The sequence below is a fragment of the Natrix helvetica genome (assembly GCF_964273705.1).
Source record: "Natrix helvetica genome assembly, chromosome: 1".
Lineage (NCBI taxonomy): Eukaryota > Metazoa > Chordata > Lepidosauria > Squamata > Natricidae > Natrix > Natrix helvetica.
Genome location: NC_138548.1, coordinates 291,690,949 through 291,710,284, shown reverse-complemented (window position 1 = coordinate 291,710,284; position 19,336 = coordinate 291,690,949). Strand labels below are relative to the sequence as shown.

At 42.4% G+C, this 19,336-nt stretch overlaps 1 protein-coding gene across 1 annotated transcript; it reads left to right on the top strand.

The window, feature by feature from the left end:
- Positions 1 to 694: 694 nt before the first annotated feature.
- Positions 695 to 14,684, top strand: THOC3 (THO complex subunit 3). The gene is made up of 6 exons (XM_081934251.1): positions 695 to 994; positions 6,127 to 6,283; positions 7,946 to 8,150; positions 9,572 to 9,733; positions 12,318 to 12,418; positions 13,912 to 14,684. Exons 1-6 carry the CDS (start codon positions 812 to 814, stop codon positions 14,073 to 14,075), a joined length of 972 nt encoding a protein of 323 aa, XP_081790377.1. The 5' UTR covers positions 695 to 811; the 3' UTR covers positions 14,076 to 14,684.
- The last annotated feature ends 4,652 nt before the right edge of the window (positions 14,685 to 19,336 follow it).

The window sequence follows — 19,336 nt, the reverse complement described above, 5'->3', positions numbered from 1 at the left end:
GAGATGAGCTGATAACGCTAATGAGAAGGCTTCTATCCTTTTGCAGGAAATACACAAACCTAATTAAGAGGCCGGAATGGGTTTAACTGGTATCTGAACAGTATCTGAGTCTAAAGGAGTTAGTTTTCTGAAGTGTATGGCATTTCCTCGCATATCTTCTTCTATATGTCTGAAACGGTGTATCCAGCTTTCTAAACTTTGACCAAAGATTAAATGCCGATTCTTTCTCAAGCTTCTGTTTTAAATTCTTATTTTGGCTCTCTTTGTGGGCTTAAACGTATTCTGGGATCTGACACCAAGTTCTCTTTTTCTGATACTGTCTGACAGGGAAACAGCAAGTAAACGAAACTTTCTCTATAAGCAGGGCGGCATTAATTAGGTTGAGTAGCAGGTATAAAACGCTTTTTTAAATAGTCTCTCGCTGTGCCTTTTAAATTTTATTGTAAAATACGGCATTTTATTTTTTTCCCCCGTTAAACGAGCTGACGTTCTTCCTTTAGAAACCACAGCTCGCCTTCCCGAGAATCAACGAAGAGAAAGTTTCACCACTCAGATAAATGAATGCATCGAAGAGATGCCAAGCGATACTAGTAAAAGCGCGTTTCGGTGGTAAAGAACGCCTCTGAACTTTTATAGCTCTACGGCGCTCAGAAACACGTTCCTCAACAGACTCTTCCCCCCCGCCCACCTCTTGCCTATATGAATAACGTACCGGAAGTAGAACCTTTGCAACTCGGAAGGAAAGTGGTTCGGCAGCGGCGGCGGGAGGGGTGTGTGTGTGTTCTGCTGGCTTGAGCCAGGTTGGGCTGCCATGGCTGTTTCTCCTTACGTGAAGGACATGCAGGAGAAGTTCCGGGCTAACACGCGGAGCCGCGAATTCCCCGCGCACGGGGCCAAGGTCCACTCGGTGGCCTGGAGCTGCTGCGGCCACCGCCTGGCCTCCGGCTCTTTCGACAAGACCGCCAGCGTCTTCGTGCTGGATAAAGACCGGCTGGTGAGTGCAGGGACGGAGGAGTGGGAAGAAACGCCAGCAGCGGCTGGGGAGCTTTATTATTGGACTCTCCGACGCCGGTGTGGGAATTGGAGCTCCCCCCCCCCGTTTTTTTTTTTGAAAAGGTCAACAATAACGGTTTGAAACCCAACCTGAGTTTTTCCTCGAATGCCATCCCTCTGCTTAACAACTAATTCCCACAACACTGTCAAATTATCTACTAAGACTGCATTACTATTCTTCCTTCCTTCCTTCCTTCCTTCCTTCCTTCCTTCCTTCCTTCCTTCCTTCCTTCCTTCCTTCCTTCCATCCATCCATCCATCCATCCATCCATCCATCCATCCATCCATCCATTTCTCCCCACTTGTGATCGAGTAGCCCCAGTATCCACAAGGAAGGGGATAGGCTTGCCTCCCATTGTTAGGCTGACCACAGGTTCCAGGAGGCGGGCTGAAGCCGGTCGGCCTCAGTCCCATTCCTCCACTTCCGCCAGCCTGTGGGGGGGGGGGGTGTTTCTTAAAAATCCTTCTCTTCGTCCTCTACCTCCCTGTCCTCTTCCTCTGCCACTTCTATAGTTCTCCTCAAGCTCACCCCTTCGGTCTTCTCCTTATCCCTTTCTGGGCATTCACCCTTCCAAGTGCCCTTCCTTCCTACATATGGCGCACTGGTTACGTCCTAAACCTCTACCTCTGCCATCTCCCCGGTTTCTTGGCGCCCCCATCATAGCGGCAGCCAATAGTTCAGCCTTTTTCTGCATCCTCTGATCTTGTTTCCTCTCCTCCACCTTGTCCCTATTAACAAAGGTTTTCCTAGCCACCTCCATCAATGCACTCATCGGCTTTCCCAGGGCTCCCTCTAATTTTTGTAACTTTTTCCGTATATCTGGGGCACTTTGTGAGATGAAGGTCATGGTAAGCATTTGAGCATTTTCTGGCGCCGTGGGATCAATAGAGGTATACATTTGGTATGCTTCCAGCAACCTAGTATAAAAGGCTTCTGGACTCTTGGTGGCTTCTTGCATCACCAGGGAAGGTTTAGACATGTTAACAGCTGGTTTTCCTGCCGCACGCACTGCACGCACTACCAGATGTTGATAGCTCTCAATTGTCCGTAGATTATCATAAGGACTCCATAAGGGGCCCTTTGAGGGGTAGCGTTCCTCAACATGGTTCTCGAGATTGCGACCTTGGGGTAGGTCGGGCTTCACAATCTTTGACACTGCAATCCTATCTTTTCCCTTTCTTCCGGATTGAACAGGGTTCTCATCAACTGTTGGAGATCCATTCAGGTTTTTCGCTAAAGGAGCCATAATGGAATTTCCAATTAAAGAGATCTGATATAGTAAAAGGTACTTGTTGAAATAAGGGAGCGGTGGCCGTGTTTGTTGGATCGTCCTTATCGATGACCAGTTGGTCGATCTGTCTAAGGGGGACAGTCAAAGACATTTGTTTGGTCTTTGCCCTAGTTCAATCGGCTTTTGGTCCCTCTCCCTCTCTGCCCTCTGTTGATGATCCCCCTATTGCCCCGAATATGTTGTCCTCCTGTTCCACCTCTGTCTCGGCCTCCAGGCCAGTGTTTCTTGGCGATGGACCAGCTTGGACCGACCAATCCAGTGCATCTGGTTGGCTTATGGCTGGACCTTGGCTCTTCCTATCTTCGGGCCTTTTTAACATGGGGGACATCATGTCTAGGCGCCACATAGCCCCTGAGGACGTTGAAGGGCTCCCCCTATCTGTGGAAGCCGATGGCAGAGAGGCTCTTCTTAATCCGTGGGGTGTGTGTGCATATGGCGGCGGATGCGGTAGTTCTTCTGGGCATCTGGGTAGGACTGGAATGGCTCTTTTTCCCTTTCGGGGTGCTAAAGTACGTGATGCAAGGAGCCTACATTGGTCTGTTTTGCACTTTTGGATCCAAGATGGAGGTCTTTGGGCTAAGTTGAGCCACACATCGATATAGGGAGCTTGGTCTGGGTGCTCTAGTGTGGGGTGAAACACTATCTGATGCACCCATACAGCGACAGAGGGATCTAAAGTTCCTTTATCAGGCCAGCCTACTTTAAAATCTGTCCAGTCTACCTCACAGAAGGTTCTCAACCTATGCCTACTCCACTTAATGCCGTAGTCCTGAGACACATAAGCTATCTTAAAATTCTTAAACATGCATTCCAACGGAGTAAGGGGCACGCTGCCACCCCCCTCCCATGATCCTCCCAGGATACCAGACAAGACAATAGGGAATAGGGTTTTGAGAGGAAAGTAGAGGGGTCCTTCCTCTTGAGATAACACCAAGAATTTTATTTCTCACTTCCACGTCCGACCCAGGAAGCTGGATCGACACGGTCTCCGGTGGGAACTGCGAACGCCACTCACTTCTTACTGGCCCAGGGCGCTGGATACCCACAGTCATCTTTGGGAACCGCAGTAGCCTTTCACATCAAAACACTCTCAACAATCCTCCCACCTTTACTTAAAGAGAGGGTGATCAGTCCTCTCCTCCGTCCCTGGTTACAGGGAGGGATTACTCCTTACCCAATACTTGCCTTCGTTAGCTTTTTATCAGTGCAAAACGTAGGGAAAGGAGAAGTTCAACAAGAGAGAAGTTCAATAACTGATGAATTTGCTACAGTTCCATATACGGGCCTTATCTTACACTATCTGTTACATTTGGTCCACATCCCTTGCACATGCCATATGTTCGGTTACAGGAATTATCTAGTACATAGGTCATTATTGGTTTCTTTCCTATAAGCAAGTTGCAACATATAAGCAAATTAACTTCTACATTTTATAGTATTTTTCGACTCTGCCTCTGTATGATTTGATAGCTTATTAGTAACCTTGACTATCACTAAGTGTTGTATCTTTTTACTCTTAATGAATGTATTTTTTTAATTCTCCTTATGTACACTTGAGAGCATTGGCACTAAAGACAAATTCCTTGTGTGTCCAATCACACTTGGCCAATAATTCGTTGGGACTCGCTTTGGTTCCATTGGTTGGTGGCTTCCGGATGTTGGTAACGGATGCAGATCATTTTGTCCATATCGATCAAGTCTTCTCTTGAGTTCATAAAACTCCTTGCTTGGGTCATCGCTGACAGTTGCTTCTTCCCGCTTTTGGGTGACATTTGGTTTTTACCAAGGGTCGGGCTCCTTTTCTATAGTGATCCCTTTAGGTTACATATTCAAAAAAACATCAGCTGCATTGTTATAGTATGCTATTCTGCTGAGTAGTATTAGTATTACTAATAGTATTCATACTGCTCTGCTGAGCTCTATAATTTTACTTCGGTTATTAAAAGATTTGTGGAGGGGGATGGGATTCTCAACAGTTTTCTCCAGTGTTGCTTCTTGAAAAGCCTCAATTCCCCCCACCTTTCATGACCATATGTTACAAAAACATGCTCTTGACCGTACATATCTGTATTATCAGTGTGATAACTTTCATATCAAAAGTTTATCTGGATCCGTTTTCTACCAAGCAGCAGACATATTTTCATTTCATGGCTACAGTCACCATCCCTGTGAGTTTTTTGAGCCCAGGGAGTTAAAGTCAGTATCAACTTCTCTTCCGTTTATTTGTATTTCTGTGTTGACATCAGCTTAATTTATTTCAATATTGGGCAGCAGACCAGCTTTTCTATTTTTTTTTTTCACTTTCAAAAAGTGATTCCTTGAGTCTTCATTTTTTTCGGCCATCAACATCTGTGGTGTTTAATGTTCCTACAGTTTAATTTTGATTTCTATTTCCTCTGTTCCAACATTTCTCATAATATAGTTTGCCTGTGTTAAATGAATAAGATGACAGATTACAGGCTTGACACAGTTCTTTCCCAATTTTGAACAATTTAATTACTTCATATTTAATTCTAAGTGTTGTTTCCTGACTATCATATAAAATGACCAAATATACCTATGAATACATAATCTTAAGGACTGTTCAGAGTTTCCGATAGTCAAAAATATTAATATAATCAATAGAGCAAAAAAACAACATATCTTTTAAAACACTCTTGATTTTGACACTATCCTTATATATCAGCAATTTGATCCACTATCTATGGATACTAGCAAAGTGATTCCTTCTTCTGAATTCAGGTTGTTGATCTGTTAGCTCTTGTTCCATAATATGGTTGCAATATGGATTGTGAAATCCTTTTTAAAAATTGATATGTGATATTAAAGACAATTGTTTATTAATTTTGAGTACTCTTTAATAAAGAGTACTCTTTTTAGTATTGAAATAAAAATGGATGCTTTTAATTTTTTTTGGCCATTGCTCTATTTTCTATACCGTTTATAAAGCACAAGTAGCACTTCAGAAATACCTTATAGGATTTAAAAAATGATAGCTGATATTTCTTGCAGATTTGTTGTTACCAATATTCACTTTCTAGCATGTTTGTTTCCAGTTCATTGATCTAATATTTATATCTTTGATTTTGAGATACTTTTAAAATATAATTCTTCTGCATTTGGATTAGAATAAATCGGGAAGCTGAAAAACCATCCTAGAAGGTGACTACAAGACACTTACATATTAATATCAGTAAACTAAAATAATTGTTATCTTTAAATCGTATGAGAAAGGTTATTTACAGAGGAAGAATGTAGGGCAAGGTACTGGAAGTACCTTCTACCTTATTTAGTCAACTGGTCAGTGGTGGGTTGCAGACGGTACACCTCGGTACGCGCATATCGGTGCCTGCCGGAAGCAGCCACCCTACCAGAGCAGTGCTTTGGAAGGCTTGCTCGCTTGCCTGCCCGCCCTCGTTCCTTACCTGTATTTAAAGGAAACGGGGCATCTGTGCATGCGCGCGTAGTGTACAGTGCCTACACAATGCTCCGCCGAGCAGCTGGAGCGTCGCAGGTGGGTACGAATGCGTGCGCAGCATTTGTGCCCGTGGTGCCTGCCCGGCTCCCGTTGCAGCGTACCGGTTGCAATGGGAGCCGAAACCCACTACTGCAACTGTTCTTCTATAATTCTGTCAAAGTGCATATAGAGAATTCTTGAATCAAATCCTGCACAGTCAACTATCTATAGTGGCATTTAGGTTATGATGAAGTGTATGTGATAAAATGATTGTGAAGGGCCAGAAGAGTTTGTTGAAGATTTTTGCATTTTTTTGCCCTTCAGGTCAAGGAAAACAATTACCGTGGTCATGGAGACAGTGTGGATCAGTTGTGTTGGCATCCTAGTAACCCAGATCTATTTGTTACAGCATCTGGTGATAAAACCATTCGTATATGGGATGTTCGAACCACTAAGTGCATTGACACAGTGAATACAAAAGGTATTTTTCTTCTTAGTTAAATAAGAGATCTTGGGGGCAAAATTACATATTGAATTCTGTTGCTTCCTGATCATCATATAAAGTGACCACTATATCTATGAACACGATTTTAATAAATGTTGCTTTTAACGGAGAAACAACTTGTTCTTTATGGTATTTGACCAAATCATTCTCTTTATTTTCTCTTCAGATAAATGGGCATGGCCAAATCTGAAATGCAGTCTTATAATAGTTAGTTACTACCGTGTTTCCCCGAAAATACAACCTGTCCCGAAACTAAACCCATGCCACATTTTTCGCGTGGGCAAAAATATAAGCCCACCCCAGAAAATAAACCCCCCCTCCGGCCAGGCAGAGCACCGCTCACTGACCTAGCGTTATTCCGAAAGTGCCAAGTCGCAGGAGCCAGGGGGGGAGCGCTCACATTGCTTGCCGCCTTCGGGATACCGCTAGGTTGGGGAGTGGCGTTCTGCCTGGCCGAAGGGGAGAGTTGCCGGGCGGCTGCTCCCTTGTGAACTGGCTCCCGAAGAGCCGGGCACAGCCTCAGGGGCAAAGCAGCCATGAAGTAACCATGCTCACGAGCAGCCGCCCGGCAAATCCCCTCTCCAGCTGGGAAGAGCGCCATTCACTGACCTAGGGGGTAATCCCTAAGGTGCCAAGCCATGTGGCGCTCTGCCCGCCCTCCAGCTCCCGCGGCTTTGCACATTCGGGATACCCCCTAGGTCAGTGCATGGAGCTCTGCCCGGCTGGAGAAGTGGGTTGCGCGAGCGCCTGTTCCGCCCGCAGCTTCACCAAGCACTTGTGCAGCTCTCCCAGGCCACCGCCGCTGGCTGCTGCTGCCCGCCACTGCCCGCCGCCGCCCCGTTCCGCTCCGCGCATAACTTCCAAATCCAAAATTCGGGGCCGAGTGTTCCAGCATCGGCCGCTCTAGGAGTGCTCTCTATGGTGGGCTGGCTGCCGGACAGAGAGTCTTCCAGCAGCCGGCCAACCATAGAGAGCACTCCTAGAGCGGCCGATGCTGGAACACTCGGCCCCGAATTTTGGATTTGGAAGTTATGCGCGGAGCGGAACGGGGGGGCGGCGGGCAGTGGCGGGCAGCAGCAGCCAGCGGCGGTGGCCTGGGAGAGCTGCGCAAGTGCTTGGTGAAGCTGCGGGCGGAACAGGCGCTCGCGCAACCCACTTCTCCAGCCGGGCAGAGCTCCATGCACTGACCTAGGGGGTATCCCGAATGTGCAAAGCCGCGGGAGCTGGAGGGCGGGCAGAGCGCCACATGGCTTGGCACCTTAGGGATTACCCCCTAGGTCAGTGAATGGCGCTCTTCCCAGCTGGAGAGGGGATTTGCCGGGCGGCTGCTCGTGAGCATGGTTACCTCATGGCTGCTTCGCCGCTGAGGCTGTGCCCGGCTCTTCGGGAGCCAGTTCACAAGGGAGCAGCCGCCCGGCAGCCCCAAAACAATAAGCCCTCCCTGATAATAAACCCAAGGGCATATTTCGTGGGGCAAAAGAAAATAAGCCCCTGGCGTATTTTCGGGGAAACGCGGTAATTGTATTATAAAGTTATATTTTCTATCATCCTTGCTTTACAAATACAAAAGCCTGTGTAAATTGTTCTTGCTGAAATCAGTAAATCAGAAGGTTTGTTTTCCCCTTTTCTCCTTTACAGGGGAAAACATTAACATCTGCTGGAGCCCTGATGGCCAGACTATTGCAGTAGGGAATAAAGATGATGTTGTCACATTCATTGATGCTAAGACACATCGGTCCAAAGCTGAAGAGCAATTCAAGTTTGAGGTGAATGAGATATCTTGGAACAATGACAACAACATGTTTTTCCTCACCAATGGCAACGGATGCATCAACATCCTCAGGTACCTTCTCTATGGCCTTTACCAGGAAGGACAGCTAGTGAGTTGGCTGTCCTGTCGTTTAATCTAAGTCATGATGGGAAAGCATATTTGCCTTTGACATAGAAGCAGCCTTGTTTATAGATATTTTTTCTTTGTTCTGCCTTCCATTTTTGCTTCTAATTGGAGCTTATATCAGGATTGCAGTGATATTATTAGCATCTGTAAAGCTTTTTGCAGTATCTTCTCATTTCAGGGTCGTAAAATGTAAAGCAAATAGAAGACAATATATATAGCATAGGTTGAACTGTTGAGTTGTTGGCGCTCTCTGGGCTTGGCTGTTTCCTTGCATGCTGGCTTGGTAGAAAACAATCAAACTCAGAGAGTACCAAGAACCCAACAGTAATATAAAATATTATTCCATTTTCATGGATATCTCTAAATAGTGTTTCCTCATAAGAGTTCTTTCTGTCCCATTCATTGTTCCCGCTGTACTAATATTAAGATCCAAGGTATCGTGAATTTAATTCTTCACCTCTTAATGGTGGCCACTGCCACATTTTTCTTTCTTCAGTTAGTTAATTAATTTTTAATTGCTCTTCAAGGAATGTGAGATAGCACACATGGAGATATCTCCTTGTTTTCTCAGCAATATTCTGAGAGGCTCTGGAGTTGAAATCACTCAGTGAGCTGTGTGGTCAAGTAGGGATTTTTATTTCAATTCTCTGCTCCATTTTGACACTAGTGAAAGGTGTTCCAATGAAGAACTACTAGGCAAGTATTTTAAATAAAATAAACTAAATAAAAAGCATCATATTCTATTCTCTTTTTAACCAGTTTATCACTTAACCGGGTGAGGAATATTGGCATATGAGCTCAGATCCAGATTCAGACACCAGATTTGCTAGCAGAAGAGGAATTTCACTATTAGGGTCTGCTTAGATCTTTATTATGCTGAAACAAATTTCCTTCTTGTATTTGAACTGACTTAAATAAGGGTGACTATTGTCCCGTGTGTTCTCATTTCCTATGTGTGCAAACCATGAAGCAACGTCCCTTCTTTTTAAAATATCTCAATTTTCTTGGCCTTTTAGCAGTCCTCACAGATTAGGATAGACATACTTTTTGCAGCAAAATGAACAGAATCTTCTGGTATCTTAAAGATCCTTCTATTGATGTAGCATAAATCTTTATGAGCTACAAACTTTTCTGCCTTTGTTTAATTTTTAAAAATGTATTAAAGGGTCCATGCACTTTCTTTTATATTTGCTTATTCGGTGCTAAAGTAAAGTAAGGCTTGCTATTCAACTCTGCAGCTTGTGATTCCTGGTATATAATAAGGAGCCTGCCTTACTTTTAGAGATTGCTAAACAAGACTTCAGGGTATGTCCTAGTTAGTGAATTTTATGTGCATTTAATAAACTGTTTTTATTTCTTTTCTGCAGTTACCCAGAGCTGAAACCCATTCAGTCCATTAATGCGCACCCCTCAAATTGCATTTGTATCAAGTTTGATCCAACAGGCAAGTATTTTGCTACTGGAAGTGCTGATGCCTTGGTTAGCCTCTGGGATGTGGATGAGCTGGTATGTGTACGATGTTTTTCTAGGTGAGTTGTATTAAAAGCTTTTCCAGATGTCAGGCTTGTAGATAAATAAATGGAACTTTTCTAAGATTAATAGAATGAAACATATTTATAATCAAAATACTGTGCTAAGTGCAAAGTAATTGGAAGGATGCACTATAGAAATGCAATAGTGCAATGTGTGAGCTATGCAGTATAGGGCAATGATATATAATGGAAGTATATCCTAGGGCAGGGGTGTCCAAACTTGAGAACTTTAAGACTTGTGGACTTCAATTCCCAGAATTCCCCAGCCACCATGGCTGGCTGGGGAATTCTAGGAGTTGAAGTCCACAAGTCTTAAAGTTCTCAAGTTTGGACACCCCTGTCCTAGGATCTGTGATGATACACTTATCCTGAAAAAATGGAAAGCAAGAAGAGATTCAATGTAAAATTTATCACAGTTTTTAAATTCCATTCTTGTTCTTTCCCTGCTGCTGTGATTTATAGTATAGATCGTATCAGTAGTAAGTTGATTAAAAAATAAATCCTGTTTTGTCTTTTAGAATGGATATTTCAAACAATTTAAAATCTAAATTTAGAATCTATTTAAAACAATTTGGAAACAGATTCTGAAAGAATTATTAAAAATAAATAGGAACGTCCCATCTTAGTGCTCAAGTAGTCCTCAATTTATGATCAAAATTGAGCCCAAAATTTACGTTGTTAAGCGAGACATTTGTTAAATGAGTTTTGCCCCATTTTATGACTTTTCTTGCCACAATTGTTAAGTGAATCACTGCAGTTCTTAAGGTAGTAACATGGTTGTTAAGTGAGTCTGCTGCCTTCCCCATTGATTTTGCTTGTCAAGAGTCACAAATAGTGATCGCATGTCCCCAGGACACTGCAACCGTCATAAACATGAGTCAGTTGCCAAGCACCTGAATTTTGATCACATGACCGTGGGGATGTTGCCATGGTCGTAAGTGTGAAAAATGGCCATAAGTCACTTTTTTCAGTGCCGTTGTAACTTGAATGGTCATTAAATGAATTGTAAGTCGAACACCACCTGTATTAAAGTGTAATTACATTTCCAGTACGCAGTCAAGTAAAGGATTTTCTCCTAGGAAAAAAAATAGATCAGGATGCAAATGAGTAAACTATTAATTTATATCTAATATAAATTAGGTAGTATAGTTACTAATTAGTGAGAGTTACCTAGAAGCAAACAAGGTAATAACCAGAAGCCAACATGGGTTTGTCAAACAGATCATGCCAGACAAATATTATTGCATTCTTTGACAAAGTGACAAAATTAGTGCACCAGAGGAATGGCATTGATATAACTTACTTGGACTTCAGTAAGGCATTTGATAAGATAGACCATAACCTACTACTTGATAAGATAGAAAAATGTGGATTAGACAGTATCACCACCTGCATTCAACATGTACTCCTCAATGGAACTGCTTCTATGTGGAGGGAAGTATGCAATGGGATAGCCCAAGGTTCTGCTTTAGCCCCAGTACTCTTCAACACTTTCATTAATGATTTGGACAAGGGGGTAGATGGGGAACGCATCAAATTTGCAGACCACACCAAGCTAGCAGGAATAGCCAACACTCCAGAAGAGACGCTTAAGATACAGAAGGATCTTGACAGACTTGAACATTGGGCACTATCTAACAAAATGAAATTCAGTGGTGAAAAAAGTAAGATTCTACATTTAGGTAAGAAAAACGAAATGCACAAGTACAGCATATGTGATACCTTGTAAGGTCACGCTTGGAATATTGCATCCAGTTTTGGTCACCACGATGTAAAAAAGATGTGGAGACTCTAGACAGAGTGCAGAGAAGAGCAACAAAGATGATTAGGGGACTGGAGGCTAAAACATATGAAGAACGGTTGCTGGAATTGGGTATGTCTAGTTTGATGAAAAGAAGGACAAGAGGGTGACACAATAGCAGTGTTCCAATATCTCAGCGGCTGCCACAAAGAAGAGGGAGTCAAGCTATTCTCCAAAGCACCTGAGGGCAGGACAAGAAGCAATGGGTGGAAACTAATCAAGGAGAGAAGCAACCTAGAACTAAGGAAAAATTTTCTGACAGAACAGTTAATCAGTGGAACAGCTTGCCTTCAGAAGTTGTGAATGCTCCAACACTGGAAGTTTTTAAGAAGAGAATGGATAACCATTTGTCTGAAGTGGTATAGAGTTTTCTGCCTAAATGGGGTTGGACTAGAAGACCTTCAAGGTCCCTTCTAACTGTATTATTCTATATTTTTAAGAGTTGTCCTTTCCTGTCTAATAATATGAGAAATAGGAGTAATCCAACAAAACCGGTTGGTAGTAGATTAAGGACAAAAATCATACAGCACAAAATGTGTTACTACAAGGTATTGTGGTCTCTATCTTAGAGAATTTTAAAAGAACATTATTAATAATTGAGATACAAATTAGTTATTGTACTCAAATGACATCTCCATGGTCAAATGCAATATTTCTACTTTTGAAAGACTAGATTCTAAGAATGACAAAGTAGACTGTTTAGTGGTGCCCAAAGGCACTTCTCTGGCCTCTTATAATCGGTCTATTTCTCTTATTTCCTTCTCTGCTTCCTGATCTTAGACTTGATTGGCCTGTCAGGACTTTGAGCTTTAGCTGTGATGGCAAGATGCTGGCTTCAGCCTCTGAAGATCACTTCATTGATATTGCTGAAGTAGAAACTGGTGAGTATTGCTTCCTTGCTGCCTAGCTGGAAGGTAATTTAACCTTTATTAGAAGAGATCAACTGAATGAAGACATTTTTTAAAGAACGGCTAGTAAAATATATGTACACATTGATGCATCTTAATTTTTTCCAATCTTCTGCTTTGTATGATTTTTGGTGTCATTTTAAATACTGTATATTTGGCAGAGTTTTATGCTTAGGCTAGTATAATATCTAGGCATAATATCTATGAAATATATGAAAATTCTTGTAGGTCTTAAGGTTTATTTTATTTATTTATTTCTTAGATTTTTAGACCGCCCCTCTCCCAGAAAGGGACTCGGGGCGGTGTACAGTCAATACAAATAAAATCAGTCATAATAATAAAATACATTTAAGATACATTTGGAGGGGGAGATAGGCTGTACTAAGAAATAAATATATTCTAATCCTAAAAACATCCCAATTAAAACCCCAAACCCAATTAAAATAAAATAAATCCCCGGGAGGTAAAACTAAGAAAGTGCCAGGCCAGCTGATTGAAATAGGTGAGTCTTTAACTTTTGCCGGAAGGAACGGAGGTCGGTGGTAGTTCGAATGTCTGGGGGGAGGTCATTCCAGAGGGTTGGGCCCATCACAGAGAAGGATCTACTCCTGGGTGTCGCCCGCTGGCATTGCCTAGCAGACGGCACCAGGAGGAGCCCCTCCCTGTGTGAGCGGATAGGTCGCAGGGACGTGTGTGGTAGGATGCGATCCTGCAGATAACTAGGTCCTATGCCATGGAGCGCTTTAAAGATGGTGATCAATACCTTGAAACGCACCTGAAAGGCCACAGGTAGCCAGTGCAGCTCGCGCAGGAGAGGTGTTACGTGGGAGTAACGTGTACTTCCCATAATAACCCGCGCGGCTGCGTTCTGAACTAGCTGCAGTCTCCGGATGCGTCCCAAGGGAAGCCCCATGTAGAGGGCATTGCAGTAGTCCAGGCGAGACGTCACCAGCGCATGAGTGACCGTGCGCAGGGCACTCCGGTCCAGTAGGGGGCGCAATTGGCGCACCAGGCGGACCTGGTGGAACGCCCCCCTTGCCACGGCTGCCACATGGTCCTCCATTGACAGCCGGGCATCGAGGAGGACGCCCAAATTGCGCGCCCGCTCCACGGGGGACAGTTGTTCGCCCCCTATGGCCAGCGATGGAGTCAGCTGGCTGAACCGAGGTGCCGGTACCCACAGCCACTCGGTCTTGGAGGGGTTGAGTTTGAGTCTGTTGTCCCCCATCCAGACCCCGACGGCTTCCAAACACCGGGACATCACTTCGAAGGTGTTTTGAAAATCTTGCTGTTTTCTTGTTGAGAGCTGGGGCAGTTTGAACTGCCCTTATAATTCTGAATAAAAGAAACACTTATTCAAGAGTACTTCCTAATTTGCATTTTGTCTATAATGAGCTAAGGCTAGAGGGTCTGAGCTATGTTAGTTTGTCCCAAAGGCAGTATCTAATTGTGTCTTTGTTTTTTAGGGGAGAAGCTCTGGGAAGTACAGTGCGAGTCCCCAACCTTCACAGTCGCTTGGCATCCAAAACACCCGCTGTTAGCCTACGCTTGTGATGATAAAGACGGCAAATATGATAGCAGTAGAGAAGCGGGCACTGTGAAGCTCTTTGGTCACGCCAATGACTCTTAAAAGAAAACTGCTAGAGACTTTATTTATGATTTATGATTCTAAGCCAATGCAGAACATTCAGAAGACACACAACTCCTCTCTGGGTTTGTTTTTCTTTGTGGCAGAGAATAGTGCCATGAATTTTAACTCCCTTGTCTGGGGATTTGATTTTAAAAAAGTTTTTGTGCACTGTTAATTGTTCTAGAAGGCAGAGAAGTTGAAATAATGTGGACTTCTTTGGAGTGCAGCGATTAATTCAGTATTTTAATTGCAGAATTACAGGGGAGCTATCAATATTCTGATATGCATTTGTGTCCTCCATCGTAACAGTCTCTGTCCTCTGTTTAATTGAGAATATCAGAGGCAAAAACTTCTTCAAACATGGATTATACATCACTGTCATTTTCCTGTGTCTTAATAATGGAAATTCTGGTTGAGAATTATGCTGGTTTCTTCCAGCCATCTTTGAAACTCTCCTTTTCATAGTTAACTTTTGACAAAATGTATATATGTATGTGTCTACTTCTTTTTATACTGTAGTACTGTAGTATAATGAAAGGAGTAAGGCTGGAAAATACGAATTTTTGTATGATCCCATTTTTGTATCTTGGATAAAGATATTTGCTAAAATGTTGTGCATTGTGGTTTAAACGGCAATTTACTGAACTTCTAGGGGGAAAAACATACAGTCTTGGAATATTGAACCTCCCATCTCTATCTTCTGGGGAATGATAACAGCAGCACTCAAAAGAGGCAAAGCAAGCCAGACTAAGGGATTTTGTTGCCTTGATTGAAAGCTTTCTGGAAGCAACTTGATGAGTGAGAATCAGGACATTGACTGGGTCAAGCTTTTGTTTGACATAGAATGAGCTGTATAATCCATAACAACAGTCAGCTAGGTGTTCTGCATTTTTTTTATTTTCAATCAAGAGAGTTGTGCTGTTGGAAAACAGTTTCCAGAAAAGGAAATATAGCAGTATTAATATTTTCAGTCTTGCCATTATTGCTCCAATTCTGGTGTCTCAGCTCCATTTTCCTAATATGAAAGCCTTTTCCTTCCTTATTCATAGAAAATCCAGACAGTGAGTGGTTATGGAAGAGCTTGATGTCATGATATGATTTATCCAATTTGGTTCGATGAAGTGCTAATGTTAGTGAAGGTGACTGAAATCAATCCAGAATGTTCCCTGCATAAGAGAAAATAGTGGAGGGAGTTACTGGGGAAAAAGTTAAAAATGAGTTAGGGTAGCACTTTTTAATTACAGGTGTACTTTTATTCAGGTCAGTAATTTATTCTGTGAGTAAAAATACTAGAAGATATGGGAAGAAACATCAGGCTTGCAATAGCTACTTCGTTTTTCAGTAGCTGCAACCAAATCCTCAAGCAAATCCTCAAATAAAATGCATCTGATCAGATATTCAACTCAGAATTTGCATTTATTTAGTTTAGAACTTGCTTTTCAAATCTTTTTTAAGAGGAAGCCATTTGTGAGTGATGCCAGATACTAAATGTTTCATTACACAAAAATACACACTTAACTCTCCCAGTATTCTTTTTCATCTAAAATTAAAAAACAAAAAGGTGTTACTGTTTACTGTTAGACACCTTGAGTTAGAAGCAATAGGCTCCTAAGGCCCCTGGCATGCAATCATTTATGCACTACATATCTACATGGGGCTATCTTTGAAAAGCATTTGGAAGCTACAACAGGTGCAGAATGCAGCAGCGTGCACAATTCTGGGGGGTGCTTAGATGGCACATACAACCACTGTTGTGTGAATTGCATTGTTTGCCAGTTTGCTTCCAGGTCCAATTCAAGGTGGTTGGCTGAGTCATTTTGCAAACATCTTTGTGCATGTTTGTGTTTGTTGATATGCTTTAAATATCACGAGATGGATTTAGGTTTGGATTGATTTATTATGACAAAGTGGAAATATTGTTCAATTTATAAATAATTAGCATGAGCATCAATTTGATGGGGCTTTTGGGATTTTGTATAAAGAGCACGCAAATACACAAGGGACCATTTTTAACTTACAGAGAGAGCCTTTTGTGCTGTTCCCTTTTTCATCTTGCAGGTTTCCCTGAGCTATTAAGATTGCCTTTCTAATTAGGCCTTTGAGCCTCACTCAAAATTCAACATGCTACATACATACAGAAATTACAGAATGAATACAATGCAAACATCTTAGGATAATAAACTTTCTTCTGTATCATTAAACTAACCTGGATTTTTTTAATGAAGAGTAATACAGTCTATCCCTGTATCTGTCCCTACCTGGGACAGGTAAGCAAGCATGTGTTGACCTGAATACTGAAAAGGAAACTCACCATTTAAATTGGGCTGTTTCCATTCCATACTTTCCTTCACAAATGGATTTCTAAGCACATTTCTTTTATCGGCCTTTTGTCTTCTTGACTGTTGTTAGTTGCAAAGTCCTCGAGTCCATTTAAGCTGACGCCTACTGCTTCAGTGATTCCATCCAGCCACCTCATTTTCTGTCATTCCCTTCTTCTTTTGCATTAGGCTCTTCTCCATTGAGTCCTTCCTTCTCATCAGGTGGTCAAATTATTTGAGTTTCCTCTTCAGGATCTGGCCTTTTAAAGAGCAGTCAGGGTTGATCTCCTCTAGGACTGACCGGTTTGATCGCCTTGCAATCCAAGGGACTCACAGGAGTCTTCTCCAGCATCCTAGTTCAAAGGCCTCACTTCTTTGGTGCTCAACCTTTCTTATGGTCCAACTTTCACAGCCATACATTGCAACTGGGAAAACCATAGCCTTGACTATACGCACTTTTGTTGGCAGGGTGATGTCTCTGCTTTTTAGTATGCTGTCTAGATTTGCCATAGCTTTCCTCCCCAGGAGCAAGTGTCTTTTAATTTCTTGGCTGCGGTCCCCATCTGTGGTGATCTTGGAGCCCAGGAAAATAAAATCGGTCACTACCTCCATTTCTTCCCCATTTATTTGCCAGGATTTGAGAGGGCCGGATGCTATGATCTTAGTTTTCTTAATGTTGAGTTTCAATCCAACTTTTGCACTTTCCTCATTCACCCGCATCAAGAGGCTCTTTAGTTCCTCTTCCCTTTCTGCCATTATAATGGTATTATCTGCATATCTGAGGTTGTTGATATTTCTCCTGGAAATCCTAATTCCAACTTTTGATTCATCTAGCCCCGCCTTTCTCATGATGTGCTCTGCATGTAAGTTAAATAGGCAGGGTGGACAGTACACAGCCTTGCCGGACTCCTTTCCCAATTTTGAACCACTCAGTGGTTCCATGTCCAGTTCTCACTGTTGCTTCTTGACCTGCCTAGGTTTCTCAAGAGACAAATAAGATTGTCTGGTACTCCCATCTTTTTAAGAACTTGCCACAATTTGTTATGATCCACACAATCAAAGGCTTTAGCATAGTCAATGAAGCAGAAGTAGATGTTTTTCTGAAACTCCCTAGCTTTTTCCATGATCAATTTGATCTCTAGTTTCTCTGCCTCTTCGAAATCCTGCATGTTTTGGTATCCAACATACTGCTGGAGTCTAGCTTGTAGGATTTTGAGTATAACTTTACTAGCATGTAAATGAGTGCAATGGTGTGATAGTTTGAACATTCTTTGGAATTGCCTTTCTTTGGAATTGGAATGTAAGCAGCCCTTTCCCGATCCTGTGCCCACTGCTGAGTTTTCCAAATTTGCTAGATGGGAATTAAATGAAAATCTTCTTGATGGGAATTAGTTCTTACTACCATTGGGGGGCAGTGTAGTGCTTAAGTTGGAGTATGGAATAAAATAACAATTTGGCTGTTGTTCTTCTAATGGTTCAGCTTGAAACCTCTGTATTTGGGGTTGCTTTTTGTATTTTTCTTCCTAACAAATCACATAGTAATTTCCCAAAAAGTGTCAGTTTATTGGAAATAAGCCTAGGACTGCAGCCTGTGACAATTATAAGGTCCAATTATTGGTCTTTGTGTTGTACACGCACAAGGAGTTGTTAGGTTTTTCAGCTGGAAGCCATTAATGCACTGTTCAGTGTTATTAACGTTGTCCAACTACCTTCAGCCAAAGTGGATGGCATTCATCACACACTTGCCAACAGGTGTTCCCTTGACCTCTCTGTGAGTTCTTTGAAAAACCTTGAAAACAATGAGCTCAACTTCTAGCTGTCGGTTCACTATAAGAGATAATTGTTTGATATCTTCCATGGTTTCTGTATGAAACTCTCCAGCTTTCACTCTCCATTTTGAAACTTGAATTGGATCTTTTGGGTGTCTTAGTTTGCCACCCCATTATTCCTCTTTCTGTCTGAAGTTCCTTTGGATCAGCTGGCGTGGCTGAAAGCAAGGGATTGTGAATTTAATCCAAACTGCCTGAAGTTGTCTTTTCCCTAGCATAACAAGTGACATATGGAGTGAATGAGACAAGTATTGCTGTCTTCAGACTTGCGGTGGGATGTATTTTCTTACTTGGGCCCATCTCTGCCATATCAGAGTGCCCTTGTATGACATTGAAAGCATGCAAACACATTAAACTGTGATTACTATAGTAGTTGCAATGATATGAGCCGTGGCAGCACAGTGGTTAGAGTGAAGTATTGCAGGTTACTTCTGCTGATCACCGGCTGCCAGCAGTTTGGCAGATCTAATCTCACCAGGCTCAAGGTTGACTCAGCCTTCCATCCTTCCGAGATGGGTAAAATGAGGACCCAGATTGTTGGGGGCAATATGCTGACTCTCTAAACTTCTTAAAGGGGGCTGTAAAGTACTATGAAGCGGTATATAAGTCTATTGCTATAAATGTTGTGTGCATTTGCCTTTTGCAGAGTGTTTGGTAAGTGTTGCACCAATCTCAGTTCACTTTCTGTTTTTGCAATATTTATTCTCTGCCAGGAAATATTAGTGACATTTTTTGAGTATTTTCCCAAGGTGATGAATTCAAATGCAGTCCGGGACTTATGGGGATGCTAAGCCTGTACCCTTCAGGAAAGACAGCCGTCTCTAGAAATGAGGGAATCCACTAGACACTTTGGGCTTTTCCCCTATTCATCATGAAGACTCTTACTCTAAATTGTCCAAGGGGATCATGAACTATAACTATCCAGGACAAATCAGTTAATAGTTAGCCTCAATAGTTCAGGCTTTCAGGTAGGGTGAAAGGGAGATAATCTGACATTGGTATTCATTCTGCTCATTATTATTCCATATGTTAATGACACAGTTATGGTTGGGTGATCTCTAAGCTGCTCTTGACCAAGCTGAAGACAATACTTTGGGCATCTTTAAATTAATCT

What these genes read in the sequence shown, in the direction of transcription:
- THOC3 (XM_081934251.1), top strand. Translation starts at nt 812, where the DNA reads ATGGCTGTTTCTCCTTACGTGAAGGACATGCAGGAGAAGTTCCGGGCT. An exon ending in GGATGCATCAACATCCTCAG is followed by an intron (nt 8,151 to 9,571) that starts GTACCTTCTCTA and finishes TCTTTTCTGCAG; the next exon opens with TTACCCAGAGCTGAAACCCA. An exon ending in TATTGCTGAAGTAGAAACTG is followed by an intron (nt 12,419 to 13,911) that starts GTGAGTATTGCT and finishes TTTGTTTTTTAG; the next exon opens with GGGAGAAGCTCTGGGAAGTA.